Source organism: Tursiops truncatus, chromosome 20, assembly GCF_011762595.2.
Source record: "Tursiops truncatus isolate mTurTru1 chromosome 20, mTurTru1.mat.Y, whole genome shotgun sequence".
NCBI lineage: Eukaryota > Metazoa > Chordata > Mammalia > Artiodactyla > Delphinidae > Tursiops > Tursiops truncatus.
In genome coordinates, this window is record NC_047053.1 from 36,739,454 (window position 1) to 36,766,798 (window position 27,345).

The 27,345-nt window shown below is 59.6% G+C and overlaps 1 protein-coding gene across 3 annotated transcripts in view; it reads right to left on the minus strand.

The window, feature by feature from the left end:
- SRCIN1 (SRC kinase signaling inhibitor 1) overlaps window positions 1-27,345 on the minus strand; it is a 66,578-nt gene that overhangs the window by 25,532 nt on the left and 13,701 nt on the right. The window contains exons 2-8 of one of the 3 annotated variants that reach the window (XM_033847202.2): window positions 17,479-17,783; window positions 14,295-14,393; window positions 7,728-7,751; window positions 3,686-3,881; window positions 2,856-3,054; window positions 2,311-2,404; window positions 953-1,839 (exon numbers count right to left, since the gene is read on the minus strand). In XM_033847202.2, the coding sequence (XP_033703093.1) occupies window positions 953-1,839; window positions 2,311-2,404; window positions 2,856-3,054; window positions 3,686-3,881; window positions 7,728-7,751; window positions 14,295-14,393; window positions 17,479-17,783 (1,804 nt within the window). Of the gene's footprint in view, window positions 1-952; window positions 1,840-2,310; window positions 2,405-2,855; window positions 3,380-3,685; window positions 3,882-7,727; window positions 7,752-14,294; window positions 14,394-17,478; window positions 17,784-27,345 lie in introns of those variants that run through there. The other 2 variants (XM_073798517.1, XM_073798518.1) reach the window with 2 other exon arrangements.

A 27,345-nucleotide genomic window follows, 5' to 3' on the forward strand; every position in this document is an offset into this window, starting at 1 on the left:
ACAGACAGTTCAAAGGGTCCCACTGCCTAAGGGTCCACAGCCCACCCCCAACATTGGAAAGGCCCTTCCCTGTCTGACAGTCACCCCCTCCCTCTCCAGACTCATCTCTCATCACTGGCTCCCTAATGGGCCCCACCCAGGTCACTCTGGGTCTCTGCACATGTATTCCCCCTGCCAGCATGCCCTCCTCCCTACCCTCTCCTCTGAAGCCATCGCAGAGTCCCCAACAGCCTTGAGGAGTACACCCTCCCAAGGGAAGAACAAGTATTTTTTGCTGTGTCTCCCTCACTAGGCAGGGCAGGAACCATGTTTGCTCAGCTTGGCATAAACAGTGGCCAGTGCAGTGCCTGGCACACAGGCCACAAGAAAGCTGTGTGAATGAATCGTTTCTTCTCACCTCTTAGCAGTGCTGCTTGAGGGCAGAGGGGGGCAGCTCAGTGCCCTGGTTACCTCCTCCAGCCTTGCACCCTTAGCAGGGAGCTGAATGATGGGCAAGAGTTCCCCAGCTCGGAGGCTACTTAAAGAAATGTGCCTCTCTCCCCATCCCCACTTCTTACCAGCACCCCCTCCCCAGTGGACTTCAGCCGGCCCTGTGCTGGACAGCTCTCATGGCGGCACATTCTGTGTCTGAGCAGGAAAGGCACTAAATAAAGAGTTCTACTTCAGCCTCAATATCAGTTGGGGAAACTGAGGCTCAGGGACCAGATGCAAACCCAGGTTTCCAGGGTCCTTGTCTGGGGCCCTCTCATCCAGCTCTCAGGCTTTGCAGATGAAACGTCTTTCCAGTGCCTTCCCTGCCACGGCCAAGTTACTCTGGCGACCCCTCAAGGCTACTCCGGGTCTACAAGGATTCCCGGGTCTGAGAGTCCAGGACACAACCTGCCACGGACTCTGCCGTGTCCCCTCTCCCCACCCCACCCGCGCAGCCCCGGGCCTCGCCAGCGTCCCTCACCTGGTCTCCGTGTCCTTGGCTGGCACAGGCGGCCCGAACCCCACGAGCGGGCGCTCCCCAGGCCCGGGGAAGAGCTCGGGAGGGGGGACTCCAGCCGTCGAGGAGCCCCCGGTGCTGCGGGTCTTGCCTCCGGGGCTCTCGGCGAAGACAGACGAGGAGCCTGAGTCCTTGCGGAAGGACTGGCGCACCGGCGAGCCGCGGCTGGGCGGCCCGGAGTAGGGGCTGTGCGGCGGTGGGGGGCCCCCGGGGGGCGCAGCCACGTCGGCCAGCTTCTGCGGCGACGAGGGCGGTAGGCGGAAGCCGTAGCCGTCGCCGTAGAGCGGGCCGCCTCCGGCCGCCGCCTTGTACAGTGAGTCCTCCAGGTCGGACTGCAGCGCAGCGGCCGAGTAAGTGCTGAGTGAGCGCACCGAACCGCGCTTGTACAGGCCACCGGCGCCCGGGTAGGCGAATGGGTCGCCGGCGGCCGCGGCCAGGCTCAGGCGGCCCTCGTGGAGCAGCCCGTAGGGGTCGGCGTAGAGGCCCTCGCCCTTCACCAGCACCATGCCGCCCGCCTTGCCCGCCAGGTCCTCATCCGGCTTCACATCGCGCCGCTCCAGGATGGCGCTGGGGCTCGGGCTAACGCCCGGGGCGGCGGGGGCGCTTCCCAGCCGCTCGGCCGCGTGGTGCACGGGGCTGCCGGCGTAGGAGGGCGGGCGCCCCCCGGCGTACGATAGGCGCGAGCGCGACGGCGAGCCCGACGGCAGCCCCGACGGTAGCCCCGGCGGCGGCGAACTGGAGGCCAGGTGCGGCGCGGGCGACAGGTTGTTGAGGCGCCGCGTGGGCGACGACTCCCGCGACGCATACACCATCTCTCTCTGTGCAGAACACAGCCCCCGAACCGGACAGGGCTGGTCACAAAGGGGGATCCCTTGCTTCTTACTTGAGCCAGCATCTCCCCCCTGACGCTTAGGAAGTCCCTTCTGTTCTCTGCCTTCCCACCCTCCTGCTGCATCTTGGGCCCCTTTCCCTTCAGGGCTCTCAGCACGGAGGAAGAAGTGGTGGAGGGAGAGGCACCAGAGGAGCGACCCCCAGCCCACCCTATGGTGGGGGATGGGAAGCGAAAAGGTAAGGGGTGGCTCCTGAGAGAGGTCTCCTAGAATATTTAGAGGCGGGTTCGAGAAATCTGATCGGACAAGAGGGGAAAGTGGCAGATGAGGGGAAGGACTCCTCCATGACTCCACAATTAATGGAGGCCACCCTCTGCTTCAGCCTCCACATTCCCTTCACCAAAGCTGTCCCTGGTGACAAGTGACTAGACTCTGTGCTCCTGGACCCCATCTGCCCAGCCTCCCCAATGCCCGGGGCCTCCCCAGCCATACCCGGAGGTCCCCGTTGGTGAGATGTGAGCCAGGGAAAGCGGCGTAGAGTGGCTCCTTCCTATAGATCTTGATAATACTGCGGTCCTGGATGTCCCTGGGGGCGGGAGGGGTGCAGAGGGTCACCATCCCCCAGCCCTGTGACGAGGAGAGGAAGCTACTCCAGGCAGACGGAAGAGGGGTGGCCAAGAAGTGCCGCGAGCCCCAACCCCTTCCTAACTCCCTGCTCAGTGGATCTCGTGCCTCGGACTGCCTGCCACCAACACACACACACTCAGCAGCTTCCACCCCGTACACCTCCTCGGCCTCACGAGCCATTTTCAGGTTAGCTCAAGCCAAGGCCAATCAGCAGGGGTGGATGATTTAAAGGGAGGGGGTGGGGCCGGGATGACCGAAGAAGGGGGCGGGGCGGTAGGGCTCCGGGAGGAGAGGGGTTACGGCTGAGGTTGGGTCAGGAGGGGGCTGGGGAATGACCGGCGGCGTCGAACCCCCCCTCAGAGGAGGAGTATGGGGAGGCCCACCCCATTCCCCCCCGGGGCCACGCCCACCGGACGTCCTCCAACTCGTAGAAGACGTTGCGAGCCTCGTCCTTGATGAGGATGGCTGTGTTGGGCGACTTCAGCATGCCCATGGTGAGCTTCTGCGGGAACATGTGCGCGATGAGTGCGTGCAGCGTGTCCAGGCTGCTGACCTCGTGCGTGATGTGCACGCGCCGAGTCTCCTCCCCGAACTGCAGGAACAGCACCCCTGCGAAGGAGACGCCGCCCTCGCTGTCAGGGCCGCTATCACCGCCACGCCGGCGGCCCGGGGAGCCTTGGGGAGCCGCGCTGGTCCCGCAGAGGCAGGGTCTGAGGCCGGATGCCGCCCCGGAGTGCAGGTGCACCCAGGCACTCCTCATGCTGCCGGCCCCTTAAGGCACCTCCTCGACCCCAGGTAGGTTGGAGTCTGGACGAGGAAATGGGATTGGGGGCAGGAGCAGGTGGGGCAGAAACTGAGAGTGAGTGGTTGCTTTGGGGGAGAGAGGTGAGAAGGGAGGAGATGAAGGAAAGGGGGGCTGCTGAAGGGGGTGAGAGAGAAGCCTAAGGGAGAGAGGAGGCTTGGAGAGAGAGGGACAGGGCAGGAGGTGCTGAGGGAGAGAGAAGTGAGGGAAGAGAGAAGTGGAGGAAAGTTGGAAAGGGAGCCACAGAGGAGGGAGAGGCCTTGTGGGGAGGAGATTGCTGGGGGGAGGGGGGAAGATGGGTATGGGGGAAGGGAGCCAGAGGCTTACTAGAAAGATGGTTGAGGAGAGAGGGAGTGATAAAGGGGCTGGAGAGGGTTCCAGGGTGAGCAGAGAAGAGGGAGGAGCCAGTAGCCTGGAGGGAAGATGGACAGGCAGTACCTGGAGAGCGCAGCTTCGTCTGGCTGGTTGAGCGGGAGAGGGGCAGGCTCTGTCGGAAGCGGTTCATCCTACTGAAGCCCAGGGGCAGCTCCGCCTCCGACATGGTCTCCAGTGACTCAGCGGAGGCGTACGACAGCTTGGCCGCCTGGTCTGCCAGCCCAGGCTGGGCTCCCTGAGTGTGGCGCGAGCTGCGGGTCTGCAGGGGCAGGGCGGGGCAAGAGGAACCAGGAATGACCCCTTCACTCTGCCCATTACCCCCATCCAGGCACACACACACACACACACACACACACACACACACCCCCACCGGAGGGTCTCCTGGATTCCAGACTCGCTGTGTGGCTGCAGGAGACTTCCCCAACCTCTTGGGGCCTTGGCCTCCCTGGGACACCCAGCAGGTAAGGAGTGGGCAAAGGACTCAGGCACCCTGGGAAGCCAGACAAGAAACCATCTGAGCGGGAGCCATGGGCACACCTGCTATTTTAAGATTCCAAAGGACAACAAGAACACAAATGTGTCACCGAGGTGAGCCGCAGAATCGTTGAGCAAATTGGGGCATTAGTTCCAGACATTAATTAAGCGGCGGATTCGCGAGCGATGAACAACTTATCCTTCGTGGAGTTCAGAGGGTTGGGGTGGGGGCGGGAAGCAGGGAGAAAGCAGAGAGCTAGGGACCCCAGGATCCCAGCTCTGGGAGGTATGGGCCCTCACAGAGCTGGGAACAATGTCCTGGACTTAGAGTGACTGGGAGGACCACCCCAAACCTCCCAAAGCCAGGTGGACCCCAGTTTCGCACAGACTACCTGCCTAGTACATGCAGTGCACATGCTCAGCCCACACGAGCACATGGCATAAGTGCCAGGCCTCAGCCCCTCCCTGCATGGCACACGCTGCCACACAGCCAACCTGCCTGGCTAGCCTCCCAGAAAAGCCTCCTCCAGTACCAACATAGCAGCCCCTTGCCCCGAAGCCACAGCTGAGGGTGATACCTGGCTGGGGCCAGGGAAGGCTGTCACCCAGTGACCACTCCCTGCCCCAGGGACAGCTCGATTACTCTCTCCTTGGGAGAGGGGACACCCTGATTTCAATCGCACTTCAAGAGCCTACTTCTGGCTGAAAGCTGGGGCTGTCACTCAGGGCCACAGCTCCTGCCAGTCTGCTCTAGCCCCTCCCCTCAAACCTGGCTGCTGTCAGAAACCCATCTATTTAAGGGAGAAAGATACTGAATCAGACCTACATCATTCCCTGTTATGTAACGTTATATATATATTAGCTGTATCACACATATACATGTTATCAAGAAAAAAATCATGTTGCCCAATTGTATTTTTCTATAAAATATATTGCCTATCTTCAACAGCAACAAATCATTCAAAACCATTAACACTGGTTATCTTGGGGTTGAGACAGAGCATTCCCTTTCTACTTTATACATTTCTCTGCCGGGTGAACTTTGCACAATCAGAATGTATCATCTTTATAATTTTTTTAAAAACAGTAAAAGTGTCTCTAAAAAGGAAGTATTTATTCTCCTCCTCAGCTCCCTCCATCCCCAAGTCCTGATTAAACCCTAATTAATTTCCATCTTCATATTAACTCCATTTAATGTTCCAGTCGGATTAGCACTCTCGAAAAGAGAGAACATCTTCCTCTGATGGACAGTGTGCCCAGCTGTCCCCAAAGTGTCCTCAAGGGCTTGGAGATACAGCAGGTCAGATTTGGGGACATTAGCGGGCATCCAGCCTCAAGCACAATGCCTTGACCAGCGGGTGGGCATGGTTCTGGGGAGGAGGGAGGCAGCGTAGCAACTGGACCCACTGGGGGAATGCCTGTGCCCAGACTTTGGACCCTGCCGCTCAGTTCTAGGCTGATCACCAGTGCTGGCCTACGCCCTTCTCTCTTCCCAGTGTGGGGAACCAGGCCTGGTCTGGTGGTCATGAGGTTGCCAGGCAACTGGAAGGTCAGTGGTTGCCAGGCTAGTATGGATGAAGGGCTACAGAATTCAGGCAAAATGAGGCAGCTAGCAGGGATGAAGAGTAGGAGGTGGCCACGGTGCCTGGGGGGCACAAGTGAGTTGCCAATAAGAAGATGGAACAAGTGCCAGAATGAAGGAGGGGCAGGGATCCTAGGGACTGAGAAGGCTGCCCAGGGAATCCTGCGAGAAGAGATGCCCACATTCCCTGCCCCACCGGTTCCTGTCTCCATCCTGGCCTCCTGGGCGCCTTTCCATTCTCACAGCCTTTGTAGAAAACCCTCTTGAGAAGAGAGAAAGCCCATTAGCATGTCTCTCCAGCCCTGGGCTGGGACAACAGAGCAGAAAAACAGTGAGACATCCAGAAGGACTTCCTGACTAGAGGGAGATGGCAAGAGAACAAAACAGTAATTTAAGCGGAGCTCTCCAAAGATAGGAAAGGGCTTCCCAAAGATCGGACGCAGTGAGCACCGGTCCCTGGAGATGCTCCAGTGAGGAACCGATGACTCCTGGTCAGAGATCAGGCAGACGGAACCCTGAGTGGGGCAGTCAGACTAGGATCTGAGATTCCCAAAAGCTGTCCACAGGCTAGGACAGAATCACTTGGGAGCTTTTAAAAACACTCTTTCCAGTGCCCCACATTCACTAACTCTGAATCTCTGGGGCTTGGAGCCTGGGGTTCAAGGTTTTTGACAAGTTCCCAAGGTGATTCCAGGATGCTAATAGCTAATGAGGTAAGGCTCGCCATGAGCCAGGCACTGTGCTTAAGACATGCAGTCTCGTGTTTCTTCTACCTTTACAACAACTCTATGATGTAGATACGGTTCCATTTTATGGAGGAGAAACCAAGGCTCAGAGAATTATGGAACTTGCCCCAGGTCACCCAGCTAGTTAGTAGCAGACTGGAATTCACCACCAGGCAGCCTGGCCCTTGGCCGCGTGCATTGAACCCCTATGCTCTACTGCTTCCTCCAGAAAGGCTATATGCCTGATGCCACGACTACAATTCCGTGATTCTCTGATTCAAGAACTTTTCTCTGGGAGGATGCATGCAAACAAGATGTTTGGAGCAAGAAGACACTGGGGGGTGGGCTTCCCTGGTGGCACAGTGGTTGAGAGTCCGCCTGCCAATGCAGGGGACACGGGTTCGTGCCCCGGTCCGGGAAGATCCCACATGCCGCGGAGCGGCTGGGCCCGTGAGCCATGGCTGCTGAGCCTGCGCGTCCGGAGCCTGTGCTCCACAACGGGAGAGGCCACAGCAGTGAGAGGCCCACGTACCGCAAAAAAAAAAAAAAAAAAAAAAAAGATGACACTGGGGGAGTCTGGAATGTATACCTCCCACCCCCTGTCATGGTGCCCAGGATTTGAGGGACCAGAGACTCCAGGACGCAAGCAGCAGTCTAACTCAGTTCAGTTCTGAGCCTGGTGCCAGAGAAGAGGAGGTCCAGGAGCGTGCTCCCTTGGGGGTCAGCAGGATGCCCCTGGAGGGGACAGACATCTCTCCAGCTGTGGATGGTCCAAACTCTCCAGAGGAGGCAGGAAGACACCGTCCCTGAGCCCAGCCCTCCACTTGGGCAATGGGTTTGGGGGTGTAAGTTTGTGCGTCTCTTGCCTGGCACTGACCAGCTTCCCCACAGTGGAAAGTAAGAAAGGGATGAGGGGCCCATTATAGTCACGGGGCCTCCCTGGAAGATGCAGTCTGAGTTCAGAGAACAAGGCCCTCAATAAGATCACGGGGTCCACTTCCGTCCCCTGGAGCCAGCAGTCCCTCCAGGCTGGGGAAAATGCCTCTCTCATTCCCAAATGCTCTTTACGTCCTGGGGAAGCCTGAGCATCCCCAGCCCAGATCCCCAGCACGGGTGGCACAAACTCCCACACTGGATCCACAAGCCCCTGGCAGGCGAACCCAGGCTCTCTCAAAGCAGCAGACCCAGCCTGCAGTCCCACACCCACCACCCACACCAGACGGTCCCTTGCAGATGCACAACTTTGTGCAAAGCATGTGCAGGGAGGGGCAGGGGCGGGAGAGCACATGCGGTTGTCACGGACGCAGAAGCACCACACACTGACCTTGAAACTCCAGTAGTTTGGCTGCTGATGGAAATAAGAGAAGAGATGGTTATGCGGGGGCGCTGGGAGGAGAGAGTAGGGCCAGGGGCAGGTTAGAGACCCTTGGCGCTCAGGACTCAGCCCTGGGACATGGGCCCTCCACCCTCCCAGGAACAGGAAGGAAGCCATGCCTGGTACATCCCATTCTCTACGGAGGCCCGGGATGGCCCTGAGCGGGCTCCAGGCCTGCTGCTGGAGGAGGGGAGAACCATCATTCCAGACGTTTATAAGCCACGTAACCTAGTCACAGTAACTGTCCTCGGAGAGTTACAGGCAGGAAAAGACGCAGATGACCATGATACAGGGAACACGTGAGACACTGGCAGAGCTGAATTGGAGCTGCAGGGTCAGAGAAATGGCATCTGGTTGTGGCTGGCCAGGGAAAACTTCCCGGAAGAGGTGGCGTTTTTGGTGAGTCTTTAAAAAATGAACATTTTTGGTGGGTCTTTTAAAAATGAGCAGCCGGAGGTTGGGAGGAAGAGCCTGCTGAGCAGAGGGCCTGGGGAGGCGTGTGCAGGGGGTGTTGAGGGAACAGTTCAGTTTGGCTGGGGCGCAGGGCCTGGGAAAGTAGCAGGTTAGGCTGCGAAGAAGGGCCTGGGGCCGGAGGAGCGCCCTTAAATGCCAAGCGAAAGAACTGAGACTTAACTGGCTGGACAAGCAGAAAGTATTTGCGTGAAACTGAGTGGGATGGGACTGGACCCCAGGAGGGCTGATGGGGCAGGGAGTGGAAGAGGGAGGCAGGGGGCCAAGCCCAGGGCAGGGAAGCCTGTGTAACACGATGGACCTGGGTTATAGGGAAAGTGGACAGATGCCCATCACCCCACAGCACCGGGCAATGGACGGGGAGCCATGGACAGCAAGGGAGTGTCGGCAATGTTCTGTGGTTGAACAGATGAGAGGGGAGGGCTCCTTGCTCCCCTAGAACGGGGGCCTCAGGTTCCTCCTCATTCACAATAACCTACAGCCACCCTGCGTTCCCTGGAGACCAGAAGGCCCCTCCAGATGGCTAAGGACAAGGGAGGAGTGGCCTGGAGGCCGGATTGGTTCTTGGCAAAGCCGAGGGCACCCTGCTGACCGGTGCCAGCCTCAGCAGGAAGACAGAGGCAGCAGATGGCCTGGCCCTGGGGCGCCTGGCACCAACAGACAAGATTCCCTAGGCCTCAGAGCCACTGGCAGAGGAGACTGACACCAAGGGTCCCTGATGGGGGGAGGACACCACGGCGGGGTGTCCTGTGCCGCCTGAATACTTTAGTGGCAGAAAGGAGGTGGGGAGGGGCCCTGCTGGGCTGGAGGCTTCGGATCCTTAGGGTGGGGGTGATGCCAGGCTAGGGCTAGGATGAAGAGGTTTACTCACCAGGACCATCCCCTCTGGGCCACAGTCCCCACCTCTCCCCCCAGCATTTGCTCCAAGAGAGGCAGAGGAAGGGCACAGCAAAGTCTGGGTGTCAGGGGATGCCCACAGGTGCTGAGGGGAGGGGAGGGGGGGGACTGGAGTACCAGGCTGTAGCCACAGCTGCCTGTGGCCTTGGGGAGGGGAAGGAGAGCAGAGCGAGTGGACATGTGATGGCAGGGGGTGGGGGGCAGGGCAGGCAGAGCCAGGCAGAGGGCAGGGGAAGGTTTACGATGAGAGTCATGTCTGCAGCCCCAGTGGTGACGGACGGCTCTGCAGAGAAGGCCACCGTCCCTCATCCACCACCACCATCACACCCCCTCATCCACCACCACCATCACACCGCGTACACACAGGCCACCCACAGCGCCCTGCAACGACAGGCCCCACACGGAGAGCTGCATACAGACGCGCAGACATCCTCCAGTAATGACATCGCCACAAACACACCCAGAGCAACAAAGACACGCCCACAAAGGGACACAAACACTTGGAGAAAAGCCCTCCATGGTCAGAAACAACCCCAGAAACAGAAACTCAAGAGACAGAGCTATTCAAACGTGGACCAACCCCATTCATACAAAACATGCACCCCCGGCCTGCCCAGGACACTGACCTGTTCACACACACTCCCACAAGCAGAATCACAGAGGGCCCCCTGGCCCCTAGGGAGTCACAGAAACAGACAGAGACATGATGGATACCCATTCACACATACGTACACACATACACGCACACCAGCTGCAGAGACACACACACAGAGAAAGTCTCGCCCCTCCTTCCCCCCACTAGCCAGGTCACGGCGCCTCTGGCCGCCTCGGTCACTGTACCATGCCTGTGATGTCCCAGACATCACGTGGCAGGTAGGTGAACTCCTGATTCAAAAGAAGCAGAAGATGCGCCCCCCGGCCCCCCCCCGCCCCAAATGTCAACACATCAGACTCAGTATGTGCAGACAGCTGGGGCCCACCTCATGTCTCTGGGAGGGGGACAGGGATGGGGCCTGGTTACAGCCACGCTAGCCATGCCCTCAACCTGGACCTGCCTCAGGCAACGCTGGGCACATCCATGGGGCAGCCAGACCTGGAAAGGAGGGCTCAGTAGCTGGGGCCAGGGGAGAGGACTGGGTGGCATCAGTGCCACAGAACAGGCCAGCCAGGCCCCACTAGCGGGTAAAGGTGGAAGAGATGCTGTTTTTGTGCTTGGTGGACTTGGAGTGAGGCTGAGATCAGAGTCCTGGGGCTTCGGGCGCTGGCTGGTCGAGTACACAGAATCCCGCCCCTCCGTCACCTCCCCCTTCAGGCTGGCCCCACCAGCAGGGAGGCACAGAGTCTCCTGGCAACTCAGTGTCCTTGAAGGGGAAAAACCATAGTAGGGAGAGGTCCTTGGGGACGCCGTCTATCCCCCGTCTCTGTCTCTTTCCAGGGTGTTAAACCCATGGGACAGCCTTGGGTGCCTAAGAGCGGAGGGCTCCTCTGTTTGCTAAGGTAGGACTCTCCTCCAATCTCCAGCACCCTTTACTCCTCACCCTCTTCCTGGTTGTCTGTTCCTCCCATCCTGCCACACACAGTGCCTGGTATAGAGTAGGCTCTCAACAAGTATTTGGCCATGAATGGGTGTCAAGAAAACAGGACCAGCCACAGGTGGAAGGGGGTGTCTCTGCATAGTCTGGTACCACTTTCCATCTCCTGGCACTCAGGACAGCTCAGCCTTCCATGTCTTTTCCCTGGGAATTTCCCAGCACCAGAAACCCCCGGAAGGAGGGCAGAGGGCAGGAAGGGCCCAAGAGAGGTCTGGCTCGCCAACCCAAGTGAAAACCTCCAGTATTAGGGCAAAGCTGTCTCCCTCCCCCATTCTCAGAGAGGGGTGTCTCACCTTCCCAAAAGACAGTGAGACAGTGAAAAAAAGAAAGGGCTGAGTAGGAGAGGCCCTTCCAGGTCATCACTTGTAGGGAAGAGTCTTACAGGAGCTGGAGCAAAATGAGAGGTGTTCTAGGAGGATAAGATGGAAGCCAACCCATCCACTCTGTAGGGACCAGGCTTTCAGAAATGCGAGAAGGGGAGCTTCCTGGAGACCCGAGGAAGCAGCGCCAGGGGGTCCTCAAACTCCCTGCTGAGAAGAGGAAACAGCTTCTTCCCTCTGGGGGCTAAGGAGTTAACTCCCTCCCTCCTCCACCCTAGGCGCCCTTGGTGGGGTTCTTCCCTCCCCCCTGCAGCTGGTCCTTTCTCCCCCACGCAGTGCGCTGGGAGGGCGGGGCCGTGTCCCATGGGAGCCTTAGCCCAGCCAGCTGAGGTCTCTCCCCTCCCCTGGGGAGACGTCCTCTGTAGGTTAGGTGAGTGCGTGACCCCTCCCTGACCTCGAGCCCCGAAGACGATGCATCCTTCGGAGAGGGAGGGCAACCTATGGGTCGCACCCTCGCTCTAGTCCCCTGGCTCTCCGTGCACCGGCGCACACACCCACCTTTCAACTCTTGTGAACACGCGTCCACGTAAACATTCGCCTCCCCCCTCCCTTGCCCCCGCCAGGCTGGGGCTCCTTAACGGCCCCCGAGGGCGCCAGCCTCCCACCGCGACGCACGTGCACTACTCCGGCCCTCTCCCCTGTGTGCCCGTCGACACGGTCACCTCCTACCCCTTCCCAATGCAGTGAGTGTATGTTGGGGAGGGGGGGTTGCGGCGGGGCAAGGGCGCACCCCGGAAAGGTCATGACTTTCTGAGGCTGGGGGAGGGGACGCCAGCCACATTTCGGGGTGGGGGCCGGTCCCCTGCGGAAGGCTGAGAACGAGATGGGGGAGGGGAGGGGGCGTTTCTCAGGGATCCGGAACCGCAACGGCCTGCGAGCCCCCCACCCCCAGACCGTTCTCAGAGTCGTGGGAAGGGCCCCCATCTCCGTGCCCCCGCCCCGCGGAACCCGAGGCGGCTACCCCGGCCCCCGCAGCCGCTCCCCCTTACCTGCGGCCACAGGTGTATACGCGGGGTTCTCAGCCCCAGGTCGCGCGTCGGGCGGGGGAGGGAGGGCAGCCCCCTACTCCCACCCGTCCGGGCTCTCCCCTCCCCCCGGCCGCCTCCGCAGCCCCAGCCGCCGGTGCCCTTTGCTGCAATGAGAGAGGCGCCGCCGCCGCCGCCGAGAGGGCCCGGGCCCCGGTCGCCCCGGTAACCGCGACTCCACCTGGCGCGGCACGGCGCGCCGCCGTGCACATCCTCTCTCTGGCCCCCTCCCTGGCGCGGCCCCGCCGGCGCAGCCCCGCCAAGGAACGGCGGTGGCTGGTGGCTGCGTCGCCGCGGTCACCCGATACGCCGGCCCGCCGCCCGGGACTCGGGTTGCAGCAGGAGGGAGGGAGGTTAGACAGCCTAGTGGAAGCGGGGGAAGGGCTGTGGCTTGGAGTCTGGCCTCCGGTCCCCTCTCAGGGTCTTCTTCAGGCCCCAACCCCCAACGGCCTGGCCTAGGGTGTGTGTGGGCGGTGGGGAAGGAGAGTGGCCTACCTCCCGACCGGCCACTCTCTGAGCTTACAGTCTCTCCCTACCGGAGTCTCGGCTGTGCACCGTTTCCGTTCTAGCTCTCCCGTGACTCAATTCCCAGCCAAGTCTGGGAGGCCTAGGATGCCTAAATTTCCTCCGTGGCCTCTGATCCTGCTCTGCTGTGTGACTCTGGCATTTGCTGAACGTCTCTGGTCCTGCACTTTACAAAAAGGAGCCTCGTACCCAGCCATGGGGAACGGGAAGTGTGATAAGCGCTAAGTATAAAGTGATGACAAGATCCTGGGCACAGCCACTTTTCTCTGTACTTCAAAGCCCTGGGGTGAAGGTCCCTTCAAGCTCTCGACTCTTTCCTCCATCAGAGTAGATTCCAGATGTGGACAGGCCTGGGACCCCATAACCTGGGACATCAGAGCTCACCAAGTCCAGCCTCACTTCCCTCCATCACCTCAATTCGAGTTGCTCCATCTGATCTATCCAGGGAGCGCCCGCGTCCTCTGCCTCATCGCCATCCCCGTCCTAGCCCCACTTTGACCTCCACCACACATGCGGCCACTCAAGAGGAGTCCATCCCACTTGCCATCTAGCCTTGGGCGCAGACACATCTCTGCTCCCTAAGTTCGGTCAGTACAGGGCCAAGAGCTGGGAAAGGAAGTGGGCTGGGTGCCCTGTGAGTGAGGCCAAGCATGCCAATCTCTTGCTAGACTTGAGTTACACACAGCTAAAAGTACCGTGCTCCGGAGCCTTGTTTTTTCCTAGGCTGTCACGTTTTTCCTTCTCCTAATTCTTCTTGAAAAAGTCAAGGCTTGCTGCCCCTCTCCAGGGGGAGCAGGGTACGCAAGGGAGAGAAGATGGCGCCCATGCGACCCACTGGATTCTCCGCCACTACACCTCCTCTGCCACCCTCAAGTCAAGGCCCCCTCAGGGCTGCCCCTGACCTGCTGTAACTCTGACTCCCTGGCCCCTCCTCCCCTCTGGGGCTTCAGATGACTGTTTTTCTCCCACAGCAATGTCCAGGCCTGAGCTGGGAGCCTGAGCCCTTAGGATCCTGTCCCAGGGTGCCCCTGTCCATCTTCCCATCAGGGAAACTGAGGCATATGAAGAATCAGGAAATCAGTTCAGAACAAATGGCTAGAGACCAAGGTCCTCTTCGCATTTTGAAACTAAGCAGTGGACATCTCAAAAAGTGTGGGAGAGAGATGATATGAAGAACTTCCTGCTGGTGAGACATCAGGGGAAGGTTGGGTCTGCTCAGAGATGGAGGATAGGGTGGGGATAGAGGAACGAGATGGTCCACAGTGGGGGTGGGAATTGGGTACAGGGCACAAGAGATTCCTGAAAACCAGTGGGGTGAGGGGAGAGGTACCCCTGTTTAAGGAGAGAAGGATTTTTTTAAAAAAAGGTTTTTTAACCTGACTATTCCCCCTCAAAAAAATTCCCTCCCCAAAGCCAAACTTTGGCACAGGTTTGGGGAGGTAGCGGTAGGAATTAGACTATCACGGGGAGAGTACGGGGCATAGGAGTCTCCTGAAAATGCGGGCTCCTACGTAAGAGAAAGGGATGCAAAATTAAAATCCTCGATATCCCCCCTCCAAAAACTATCCTCCCCAAAGCCCAAGTCTGCCATGGGTTTGGGGGGTGGGGTGGAGGCGGGTGACTCACCTGGGCCGGCTGGCCAGCCCCGGAGGGGGCGGAGTCGCCATGGAGGTGGGAGCAGAGGGAGCTGAGGAGGCACACGGGGTCCACGGTCCAGCCGCCGACCTGTGTGTGCGAAGCGGGGGACACCCCATTAGGGGGAGCGGGCAGGAGCCGCTGGGGGACTGTGACGGGGTGGGGAGGGCATTCCTGGGGCAAGTCTGGCACAGAGCTCACCCCGCAGGGGGACCCTGCGGCACTGGCTAGTCCCTTACGAGGCTGGGTCTCTATGCGGGGGCCCTGGGCCTGTTGCCGGGTCTTTCTCTCCAGTCAGGCTGGGGGCTCTTTGAGCCCAGGGCACGGCCTTCCCCAGCGGATACTGCTGAAGTCCTTGTCTTCAATTCTTCACTGCCTCTCTGGACACTCTGCAAGGGGGCTGCCCCTCACCTGTCCCTTCTTCCAGCTCTTCACTGGCCCCTCGTTGAAGCTGTCGGGAACCATTCCGCAGGGGGCCTCAGCCCACTGTGCCTCTGTCCTGACAGCACCGCTTTCCTCCCCGCCATCTCGCGGAGGTGACTTTCTTCTCGCACACCACACCTAAGGCTTGAAACCCATCCCCTCCTGATTCCTCCGGGACCTCAGCATCCTCAAAGTCATCCGTCTCTCATTAGGTCACCCCGCTAACGTACTGAGCCAGGCTTAGGCACCGAGCGTTCGATGTCAGTGAAACAGCCGTGGATCCTACACACTGACTCCCCAAGGCAGGGAATGAATGAGTGAATGAATAAAGGAATGAATTTGCGAGTGAGGGCCGTGCTTTGACTCACTGACTGAGCACCTACTCTGTGCCAGTGAATGTGTCAGCCACACAGGAGGCCCTCAAACATGCCCACGTGCTCTCTTACAGGCCTGCTGCCCCTTGAGGCCGCCACGCCAACTGTCTTCATATTTTTCTGGCCAAACTTCCCCAGACAGATCTGCAGCCCAGGGGTCCTGTTCCCTCACCACCTCCAACCTCCTCGACCCCTGACACTGGCCGTTACCTCACCACAGCACGAGAAAGGAGCTCTTGACACCCTCCAGACCCACAGATCCTGGCCGGTCCCAATGGCTGTTTCTCTCTCCCATCCCTCCAGACTTCAGAAGTGCAGAGGGCCCTCCTGCTGGGCCTTTGTCTTCTTCCTCAGGGATACAGGACATTTCTGGTTCCCCCTCCCCATCTGTCATGGGCCCTCTCCCTTCTGAGACTCCATTCTGCCTTGGTGACCAGGCTTACCCTGGGTCCCACTTCCATTTCTGCCCACGTCGTGCTCAACCTCCCTTCTGAAGCCGTGGTCCCTTCAGAGTCTTGAGTTGTATATTCAGTGCTTAACAGACTTCTGCGGGAAACCCCTACCCCCTCCTCAAACTCATCTCCCCTATTCCTGTCCCCCACTCCCCCAAACGTTTCCCTCCCATCCCTCTTATTTCCCCCCAAGGCACCAACATGTCCCTGTCACCCAGGTTTTTCTGTCTTTGCCTCCTAGATCCAGGCAGCAAACAAGCCTTGTTCATCTTCCCTCCAACCCCACTCCCACCCCATCCCTTTCCCTTCATCCTCCCTGACACACTCTCTTCCTCCTCTCCTTTCCCTGCCTCCCTGCCTCTTGTCCCCTCCTATTCACCATCCAAAAACAGCCACGGCCCCCCTAGTCACCACCATCTGGCCCCCACACCTCTCACTGCCTCCCACCCCGAGCCCTCTGCATCAGCCATTTGGACCTCTATGCCAGTCCTCAAACCAGCACAGACCTATGCTCACCTCCCATCTCCCTACCTCCTAAAACAGCGTTCTCCTCCTCTATGACTATTCAGACCCTTTTCATCCTTCTAAGCCTAGTTTAGGTACCTCCTCCTCCAGGAAGCCTTCCCTGACCAGGCCGGTCCACCTGATCTCCTCTACTCCAAACCCTCTTCCAACTGACTGTGCCCCTTATACTTAAGTTTAACCATCCTTTCACCCCATCTAGATCACAAAGGTCCCTGTCCCCTCCCCCTAAGCCAGAGCACACAGAAGGAATCCACTGAGCGGGACCCCTGAAGGGGAGGGCCAGATCTCCTTCTGCAACTCTCCCTTATTTTAGTTGGAACTCTGCTCCCGGGAGGACTCCAGAGCTGAGAAAAGGTAAAGGCTGGACAGAACTGGAGGTGACATCAGGGGCAGATAAGGTACCAGAAATGCACCAATGTGTCCTTGTTCCCTACAGTGAGGATGGGGATGGGCACACTCTCCCCCCTCCCCAGCCACACCCAGCAGTACTTGGAAAGGGGGACAGAGCCAGACAGGTGCGAGAGCAGGGACGGATGCCCCCGCAAGGCTTGAATGAAAGGATGCTGATGGGATTAACCACCCTCCCCTCAGCCCTTTCTCCCAGAGTGGACAATGCCTGGGTCTCAACGGCCAACGTGCTGCAGCTGTCAAGGCTCCTACCAAGGTGGGACTGGAAGTAGAAGGCCAATCCCAAGAAAGAATTTTCCTACGAACAGGAAGGGCATACGTGGATGCAGAGATCCAGGAACCCAAGGACCTGGGAGAGCTTTACAAAGGAAGCTCCGCACCCCACAAAGAAGGAGACAGGTCCTGGACCAGAGGCAGGAGCCCTGACTCCCGTCTACGCCCTACTGATGACAGGAGAGAAACCAAGGCACAGAGAGAGGAGTCCTCTAGCTCAAAGTCACACAGCGAGTCTTGGGGGGAAGGAACGGGGTGGGGGAGGGGGGGAGGTAAAAGACCCCAGAAATTCTGGGCTCTGTTCTTGCAGGTCGGGGCCCAGGAGACCCAGCCTTCTGAAGCTTCCCTTAGGGGCCATATCACAGAGGTGCCGACCCCAAGGTCTCAACTCCACCGCTGGACGGACCCTCAGACTCAGAACACTCAGTCCACGACGAGGCTGTCCCTCTCCCTCCCCACCACGCTCTTGTCTCTCCAAGACAGCCGTCCTCTGCTCAGTCCAACAGCCTGATTAGAGGCTGGGCTCCCTCTGTCCAGTCCCATGCTCCAAATTCCAGGGCTGCAGGCAGAGGTCTGGGTGCTGACCCCCCACCCCCTTCCTCCCCCAGGCTCCAGAAAAGGCCAAGCACGGCAACGGGGCATCCGCTTTCCCCCTCTGCCTCAGACGCCTCTCGGCATCAGGACGCCTCTCGGCATCAGGACGAGCCCGACCCCACTCACCTGCTCCCGCATCCTGTCTTGCTGACTCCGCAGGGCTAGGGCGTGCTGGGGGTACTTGCTCTTCAGGTGGTCCATGAAGGCATCGCGCTTGCGGTCAGCATCGGCCTTCTGGAGCCCGCTGAGCGCCTCCAGGCTCTGGGCCGCGATCACCGTGTGCCGCCGCTCCGACGTGTGCACCAGCCCCACGTTGGAGAAGCGCCGGCCCCCGCTGCCCCCGCCTCCGCCCCCGCCCCCCAGGGTCCGGTACTCCCGAGGGTACTCGGCATCGTCTGCAGAGAGCATGGGGGGGCTGCTCCGCTCCGGATCTGCAAGGGGGGAGAGGGGGGACGGCAGGGTCACCGTGTGCCCGGCCTGGGACTGCCCATCTCCCACCGGGACCACTGCGAGGAGGGGTTGGCCTAAGGGGGGGGCGGCACGAGGCACCTGGGGTGAGGCAGGGGCTGCCTGCCCCCCACTAGGAACAGCAGAGGCAGAAGGGGTGGCTCCAGGGAGGGTGGTGAGCAAGGGCAGTGTCCAGCTTCCTGCCCTCTGCCGGTGGTTTGAAGGATAATGACTGTGGCTGAGGTGCTGTCCTTTGAGGCCAAGGAGGGCTTGGAAGCAGGGGTCCTGGACACCCCTCTAGCCACACATCCCCTTCCTCCTTCCTTATGCGGGGCTGAACAGGGGAGGGAAGGGGAGTTTCCTTTTAGACGCTTCCTAAAAGCTGTGGAAAGGAGCCTGCACTGTCTTTCTCTCAAGAGCATCTTCTAAGGAGTGGGGCAGGGGCTAGCTTCCTCCCTCAGACTAGCATGTCCAGGACACACTTGTCTTTAGGCTGGGGGTTGGCTTGGAAAAGGGTCAGGACTAGGAAACAGGGGGGAAATGAGGCCAAAGATCAGGGCCTGGGACATGGGAGCCCCTTTCCCTTCCCTCCCCAGAGACAGACAGACAGACAGACAGACAGGAGAGGCTGGGCACAGAGAGGACAGTGAGAGATGGACTGGGGACAAGCTCAAAGAAAGCAGAGAGGACAGCTCAAGCTTTCTCGCCGGGACCCTCCCCTCCCCCCTCCCTTTCTTCAGGCTGCCTTCCCAAAACACACACGAACAAGTTCAAGACCTGTAAGGGACGCACAGGGGACAAAGTACAGTACAGAAGCCAAAAAAGGAGAGGCCGGGGGTTGAGGTCTCCATGCAGAACCCTGAAGCCCATCCCCACATACCCATCAGCCTTGAGCCCTTGGCCTCCCCAGGCCCAGCTCTGCTGTCTCCTACCCTCCAGCCTCAACGCTGACCTTCCCAAAGCCCAGCAGGGACAGCGGTTCCACAGTGTCACCCACACCAGGGGTGGGAGGCATTGCTGGGGCTTACCTGAGTCATATTCCTGGTCGTAAAACAGATTTGCCCTCCCTCATCTCCAGAAGTCACCCCCCTTGAGAGACAAACTTGGTCTCCCCAGCATACCCCCAGCCTCACAATCCACTAGCCTCAAAGCAGCACCCCGAGGTGTAGCCTAGCTCTGGGGGGACTCAAGCACCGTAGCAGACACAGACAGCCCGATGCGGGGCTAACTCACAGGGCCGACCGGGGCAAAAGAGGAGGGGCTGAGGATTCTGTGACCCAGCCACGTTCCATCCAGCCCAGCCCCCGTCAGCCCCCTCCCTCCACACATCCAGTGTTCATCAGGCCCACTGCCGGGCCTCCGTCGCTTCCCGTCCACCACAGGAGGAAAGAGGAGTTTCAGTCACGTTCTAGGAAAAGCCACCCCTCGCCCAACACACTCGCACACTCCTCCCTGGGCTACGGCAGAGGCATGTAGATCTTGGGGACTGACCCTCGATGACCCAGCACCGTCCACCAAAGCCAAGGGAATGGCTTCCGTGGACACAGAGCTCCAAAGCTTCCAAGGTCCTGACTGATTGCCGTTACCACAGCCTTCAAACCTCCTGTGTGTGTGTGTGTATGGCGGGGGGGGGGGGGGGGGGGGGCGTATTCCTGTGGCCCTATTTCAGAGAAGGCCAGTGACACACCCAAAGCCACAGTCGGTGGTAGAGGCCAGATTGGACCCCAACATTTATTAGGTTTGCCTCACCCCCTCCCACCACACCTTCCTGGCCAGACGACAATTGTTTATTGATGGAAAAATGGTACCACCTCCTTGTTTGCCTGCTGTCTCCTCACCCTGGCGCTGAGTCTGGGGTCCTTCCCTCCTCCCTCCCACAGGCAACTGTCCCTCTCACCACGGTCACAACCCTCTGTCGTGCTCCCCGAAGTGAGGTCCAGATACCCAAGAGATGACTGGGGGAGGTATATCGTTTCACAGCTTAATAGTTATACCTTTATTTTCAAGGATTAAAAAGAAAAAAACAAGAAGGCCCAACCACTGATTTCATGGGTACTGTTCCTTGGGATGGTAGTGAGATAAGGTTTCCTTTAAAGTAAATTTATTAAGTTCAAAGTGAGTTAACATATTGAGTTAAGACGGTGAGAAGGTTCCCTGGTAGGGAAGAAATTCCTGAAGCTGGCCCCCGATTGAGGCTGGGAACCCTGGGGCCATCTCGGTGGGGACCCAGTCCTTGCCCTTGAGGAGCTGGTGGTAACCCACGGTGGCCAGTGAATATGGCCGAAAGGGAGTGACCTGATTATCATCTAGAAGAAGAAGAACTGGAATAGGGGTTGCTCTGCGCACAGGAGAAATAGCCCCAACCGGAGTCAGGGGGCTGCCTCCCATGACCCTTAAACTCTCTCTTCCACTCACCCTCACCACCTGCTGGAGGTCTGCAACCTCATGGGGCACAACTAAGCAGGAGGAGACCCTCGCTGGCCGAGAGCCCTGGACACTCCGTAGTCCTCCCTTTGCCTAGGCTGGGGCAGACTCTGTCCAAGGCCTGGCTGCTGGAAGCCCAGCTCTAGAGCCCAGCATGAGCCCTGCCTGAGCCAGAGGGCCCTCCCCAGTGCCAGCCAGCCAGGCTCGCCGTGCCTCCTAGGGCTCTGGACGCATATAGGTGCACGGGGAAAGGTCTCCAATTCACATCTGCCCTCCTGCCCTTCCACCCTCCTGGACTCGCACCCTCCATGCCAGCACTTCCTCCCCTGGCTCCTGGGGCGGGGTGCGGCGGAGCCTCAGTGCATCCGGAGTGGGGCAAGCAGTATGCCAGCTTGAGAGAAGCAGGTACTGTGGGGAGGTCTCGGATCACCCAGGTTCTCCCAGGTCGATTAAAGGGGCGAGGGAGGTCTGGCAGGGAGGGGTCCCGGCTGCTAGAGCGGGCAGCGGGGAGGCGGAGGCTCCGGACAGTGGATCACTACAGCCCCATGAATCTCACAAAGGTGGGCAGCGGTGGGGAGAGAGCTGCTGAGCAGGCCCGAACAGAGTGGAGCAAGGACCAACTCCTCCCTGCCTCCTCCAAGTCAGGGCTCACCCCTCAGGTGCCTGGGCACCGGCAGAGGCCGGGGTCATGGGTGAGGCAGGAGCTGGATTCTAGGGGGTGGCAGAGAGGCAGGAGGGGGTAGGAGAGACAACCTGCTACCTCTAAGGGGAGGTGGGGCTTTGATTTGAAAAGCTTTAGAATCTGTTTAAGAACCTTCAAGATCTTTGGCTTTGTTGAACAGAGAAACTAGGCTCAGGGAAAGAGGCGAGGTGCCTGCGTAACCCATGAGTCCTAGCTCCCTGCTCTGTGCAGATGTCCCCCCACTCTGGGGCCCCAGCGCACCGGGACAACTGGCCTGGGATTCTGGGTTGCGGGGCCCATCCTGTCGCCCTTGGGAGAAAGAGGCCCTTGGGGGCTCTGAGGGCTCAGGCATGGATTTATCTGAGCCAGCCCTGGGCGCTTGAAGTCAGAACATTGGGAGAAAATAAACACAGGCCAGAGACACCCTGGGTTTAGAGTCAGCTCCTTCCCTGCGGGGCCCCGGGTTAGCCATTCGATCAACAAGCCTCTTCCCCCTTGGAGCCTGACGGTACTAATCTGTAAAATGGGGACGTCCGCCTCTAAACCCCGCTTCCGGGCACTGGGTGAGAAGCCGGCAAGATAACGAGGAGAAAGCACCCTGCTTTGAATTAGAGACACGCCTGGCACATGGGCTGTCGAGACAGCAGGACAGCCTTCCCGTTACTCCTGTTCCCGCTCCAGCCACCACTGAGATCTTGAGTGACCCTGACCCTCCCCAGACTGAGCAGCCCAGTGAGAAGGCCAGGAGGCCGATTCCAACCTAGCAAGCAGTAGGCTCTGGGTAGCAGTGGTTCTGAGCAGATCGATGCTTGCCGTTTACCAGTAAGGGGCTGGTGGGGGGTGGGGGTCTTGTCTCTGTGGTGGAGAGGCAGAGGCAGGGGGCTCTGAGGGCAGGGGAAAAGTGGGGAGACCCTGGAGGGGAAAGCAGAGCGGGGGTACGCTGCTGGAAGGGGCGCTGGGACTGAAGGTCCCTGAGGGATGGGGGCTTGGGGGATTCAGAGAGACATAATTTGGGCCTGGAGGGTTTGCCAACTCCCCAAGTATCCTCAGTGTGCAAGGCCAGCTATAATTTTCGAGTCAGAGATTCAAGCTGCAGGGAAGATGCCCAGGACTGATGAAATCCAGCTCAGAATGAGGGAAAAGGAAAGTGGGAAAAGGGGGCCTCGGGTCACCCTCAGCTCAACCTTTTTGGCCTGGGCAACCAGTAAGTGAACCCGCCAGAGGCTGGGATGACCAGGGAGCAGTGGGCGCCCCCCGGTGGCCGGCTGCGGATAAAGGCGCAGGTGCTTGGGAAAGAAAGCGACATTGTTATTTGTTCCACCAACTCCAAATTCCACGTTTATTTAGGAGCCCAATTTATTTTTATCCTCACTGCATTCTTTTACATGAGATCATTGTAACTCAAGATGAGAATTAAGATCCCAAGGATTCAGTGACACTCTCTCATAAGCCACCCAGACCCTCCCCACCTGGCATCTTTACCCCAGATGTCACCAGCCCTCAGGCTGTCACTGGGCAACATCCACCCATGACATCATCTTCAGAGGAAGAGAGAGTGGAGGAGAGGAGAGGGGGAGGGAGAGGGAAGAAGAGAGAGGAAGGGGAGGAAGTAGAGGGGAGAACAGAGCTACGAGCTACAGAGAAGAGAGGGCTCTCACGGGGGTGCCTGCTGTGAGGACCCGGAGTTCAGGACCTGGCTCCCTTTCCCCAGAGACGGGGAGGCTGGACAAGGCTCCTCCCCTGGGGACCTGAGAGACCTCACAGGTGCGCCCCCATCCATTGCCTGGGCAGAGGTGGTGGCTGAGCACCAACTCAGGGAGTACAGAGGACCTTGGGGCTAGATCGCAGTGAGGTCCGCAGGCAGGGCAAGGGGAGGGATGCCTGGAGATTGCTGGAAAAGTGGAGGGCCTGGTTCATACCCAAAGTGCCTTGCCCACAGATACACACACACACACTTGAACACATGCGGTGCAAGGCTCCCCCAGTCCCACCGTCTGCAGCCGAAGCAAGAGGAGCCCAGGTCACCCAGGGGGAGCCCCAAGGCGACTGCCACCATTGACTGTGCCTGACAAGTCCATCCTGCTGGGCGGCTGCTGCAGTCAGGAAGTGCACTGTGCTGGGAGGTCAGAGGCCAGAGGACAAAGGTCAAGCTTGGGATCACCCCTTCACCCCCGCCTCCCCCCGTGAAGTAGCTGGCCCCTCGGCCTTTGGGCGCCCCTGGCTCTGGGGGCCCTCAGTCCGCTGTCTGTCCGTGGGTCCTTGGAGCAGAAGCCCGTCTGTGTCGGTTTTGTAAAGCCATCTTTTCCGCCCCATACCACAGCAACCGAAATCATTTTCCAGGCAATCGCCTTTCTGTAAACATTCCTGTGTAGTATCCCCCCAAACTGCTAATGCCCAGCACCCCGTTGAGTCTCCCTGTCACTCCAACCGGAGCCTCAGAGGTGGAGGTGGGCAGTGGGAGGAAGGGGCATTGGAGGGGAGGAGGTGGCCACACCGAGGATTAAGGGCAGGGCTTCAAGTCCAGCTCCTGGCACGAGCCTCCAAACCTGCCCCCGTGTTTCCCCATCCCCCCAGCCCAGCCCCACTGCCCTGAAGGTCAGGCCCCCTCAGGAGAGCCTGTCTGGTCCGGGAGGGATGACAGAGAAGAAGGGGGAGGGGATCCCATGGAAGGGAGGCCTGGGAGGAAAGGGAAATGACTTGTAATCATGGGGGTGACGGTTAGTCAAGAAAGGTGACTCCCTGGAACCTGGGAGCACAGGGGCAAGGCCAGTCATCACTGAGTCCCCGGGGAAGGCAGCTCCCTCTGTCCCTGAGGTGTGAGAGGGAGGACACACAAGTGGGGAGAGGCCAGGTGGAGCGCATCCCACGACGGACCACTACCCGGGCGGCGCAGTGGTGGGGGAAGGTGGGCAAGGCGAGAGGGCGCCAGAGGCAGGATAGTCCTTGGCTGGTGACACCGAGGCCCCCTCCCCACCCCCCAGCACTGATCTACAGAGCCACGGTGGAGGACAGCCTGGGGTGGGTCGATTCTCCAGGCAGTACAGCGGGGAAACTGAGGCTCAGGGAGGCTGAGGGAGTTAACAAGTCACTGTGTGGACTCCCTTCCCCGGGCTGGGGGGGAAGAGGGGGAAGAGGACTGTGGCCTGTGACCCCCTGGACTCCTCTACCCCCACGTCCAGGGAGCCCTGCTACCCCCCAGCCCCCAGGGAAGCTGGGCGTCTAGACCCGGCTGGGGAGCGGGACGGAGACGACAGAGCCCCGGAGGGAGCCGGGAGGCAGGGGAGGGTGCAGGGCACTGCCAGCCTCAGCTTCACGCAGGCAGAGACACACGAACCAATTTGCGCAGATTTAAAACCCACCAAAGGCCACTTGGTAAACGAGTCGGAATCAATTAAAGGACCTCGGCAGGGCTGGGGAGGGAGAGCTCACCTGCCTGGGTTTTGACTGCTCCCAGCAGAGCCTCTGGGGCTTTCCCCAGGGAGAGGGAATTTGAGAGAGAGAGAGGGTGTTGGGCTCCCGGGGGATAGGGCGGGCACTGCCCCAGCCAGATGCTTCCTCTGCCAGCTCTCGCTTCTCACCCGTCCACAGGCTGACTCTGTCCTGCACCTTCTGTCCACTTGCTCAGACTGGGAGCCCCGGCAGGGCAGGGCCTCTTCCCCGAATCTGGGCACATCACAGGGCAGGGCCCAGGTCTCCTCCCTCCGATTGGGAGCCTTTGTCTCCCCCCTTAGACTAGGGACACCCCAGAGCAGGGCCCCTGTTTCCCCTATCAGACTAGGGGTTCGCCTAGGACAGAACCTTGTCTCCCCCTCAGACTGGGCAGGACCTGTGCCTCCTCTCTGAGGGGCACTAGGGGCGGGCCCCTGTTTACCTCTTTGGATCAGACGCTCCCTCTGGGCAAGGCTCTTGTCTCCTCCCTCAGACTGGGGCCTCCTTGACGGCAGAGACGCCACTCCGCCCACACTGGGTGGTCTTGCCATCTCAGGAGTGGGATGGGGGCCCAGGGACAGTCAAAGATGCCAGGCTTGGTCTCAGTGCCATCCCTGCCAGCTGCCCTGGCTCTGCGTGGCCCTGGAGTCCTCGCTTCCTTCTACCTGCTGCCCTCTCCCCCCCGACTCCCCACGTCCACGGGGCACAGGGCACAGCAGCCCTCTACCCCGGCGAGGTGAGGCCTCCCTCCCTTCGGTTCTTCGCTCTTAGGCAAAGAGGAGTGATGTCTCAAGACTGTTCAGCTAAGCCTTGCCTGCGTCTGTTTTCCCTCCAGTCAAATGCCTTTAACGGGGAAGGAAACGGAGGCCCAGAGAGCGAACCGATTCATTCGGGAGCTAGAAGCAGAGCCAGAAATGGAACCCTGGCCCCCTGGCCCCCAGGGACAAGGACTTGTCCACACCTGTCTGCCACTTCCCCGAAAGCAATTACCAGGGGAGCCCCTCTCCAGGCCCCAGGCAGGCAGAGACTAACAATCTCCTTAGGAGGAATCAGCAAGAGAGGTGGAAGATGTTGCAGCACCCTCGGCCCCAGAGAGAGAAGAGCTGTGGATCACAGTCCAGCTGTACCCCCAGGCGCCCGCCCCAGCCCAGTGGCTGCTTGCCACACAGAAACCAGGGTCCCCACGTGGGGTCCGGACCATACTCCTCAAAGACCCACCTCTCCTGCGAAAGGGCCAACAAGCCAGCCTCTTGCCCAGAATTTCAGATATAGGACCCTCCCTCTTCTCCCTGCAACCCTCCCCCAACTGCCAGCAAAGCTACGGCATTACCAAAACTCACTCAACTTGGAGGTGAGAAAGCTCTGTTCAGACCCAGCTCTGCCGCTATCTAGTTGTGTAACCTTGAGCAGGTCAGCAGCGTCTCTGAGATTCAGTCCTTTCATTTGTTTTTTTTAAACTAATAACAGGCGTGTGGGTTGTACACTGCAGGAAGGCACCGGTCTAGGGAACAGGTGGGGGGACAGCTCCTTCCTGATCTGCCCAATCGCCTGATTCCCTTTCACTCCACAGTCAGAGTTTTCTCAAACCCAGGACGGTAGGGTTTGGATTTTTAGCCACTAATGAAGATCTGGCTAATTGGCTTCCCCAGGAAGGGCAGGGGCAGGGATGCAGAGGGGAGCACATCACCCCCAGTCTGAAGCTGTCGCTGGAAAAGCTGGGAACAGCCCTGGCGTGTGCCCACACAGCCCTCACTAACAAGCTAACTTCCGCCTGGCGTCTCCACCGTCACGTGCCCAGGGAAGGTGTCCTGTCAGTCCCACATCTCCTTGGAGAGGCAGCAGAGAGGAACACAGGCTGGGAGGAAGGGAAGTAGACGGTGGAAAGGGAGAGAGGCTGATGCCTGTCCTCCCAGCTCTGCCACTGCTCAGGGGCGGCTGTCAGTGAGCCTCCTCTCCTCGGGGGCACTCGAGCCTCAGGGTGCCAAGGCCAGGGCAGCAGGTGTGGGCAAAGGGACCTTCACCACGCCCCTATAGCTGCCTCAGGCTGAAAGCAAGCCCCGAGGGAGGCATCCTGTTCCCAGGGGGAGGGACCCCAATCTCTCGGAGGTGAGGGGTGGAAGCCCCACCCATCACCCCACCTCCCCACAGGGAAGTGTTGTCAGCACCCAGGATTCATTGAGGGCCTCACAAATGTTGGACAGGAGCCTCAGCCCTGCTGTCCCCCTCCACATCCTCCGCTGAGACACTGCCCTTCATGGGATCAGGCTGTCTCGAGGAGGCTCTTCCCAGGCCCACAACCCAGCACCCAGACAGCTCCCTCAGACACCAGGATGATCGGGGTCCTGGTGCCTCCACACTCCAAGCACAGGTCACCGCGCTTCTGCTCCTCACACTTCTATCGTCACGCCTGTGCCCCCATGGTACATGCCCACACGCCCAGCACAGGCTCACGAACGTGTGCCCAGTCACGAAGGCCTCCCCTGCACCCACCACAGACATCAACATGGGCCCAGCTGCGACTGGGTCACTGCAGAGATGCCACCTTGGGTGCTACGTGGACAGACAGGGTGCTGTGCCCACGCACACAGCATATACATTTACAACCTCTCCACAGATCGCAGTGCATCTGGGGGCTCCCTCAAGTGCCAGCTCGAGGCATCTCCAGCTTGGAGCGAAAGACACTGGGGACCCCACTTGCCCATGCTGAGTCCAGCTACCCCTTCTCAGAGAGGCAGCTTCTTGGCACCTCTCCTGCTTTGTCAAGTTCAGAGTCCCCTTGCGAAAGCACTGACATTTTGTCTACAAATACAGGCCACTCCACTCTCACCAATGTTTACCCAACCAGGTGATGCCAAGGACTGAGATGCCCCTCCTGGACCTCGCACCCCCAGCCCTTGTCTCCCTCTACAGGTGCTCAGCCTCCTGCACCAGGACAAGGGGCCGGCGGGCCCTGGACACCCTTCCACCTGCTGCTGGAGGGTGAAGGACAGGGCTTCTGGGCTGCAAGTTTC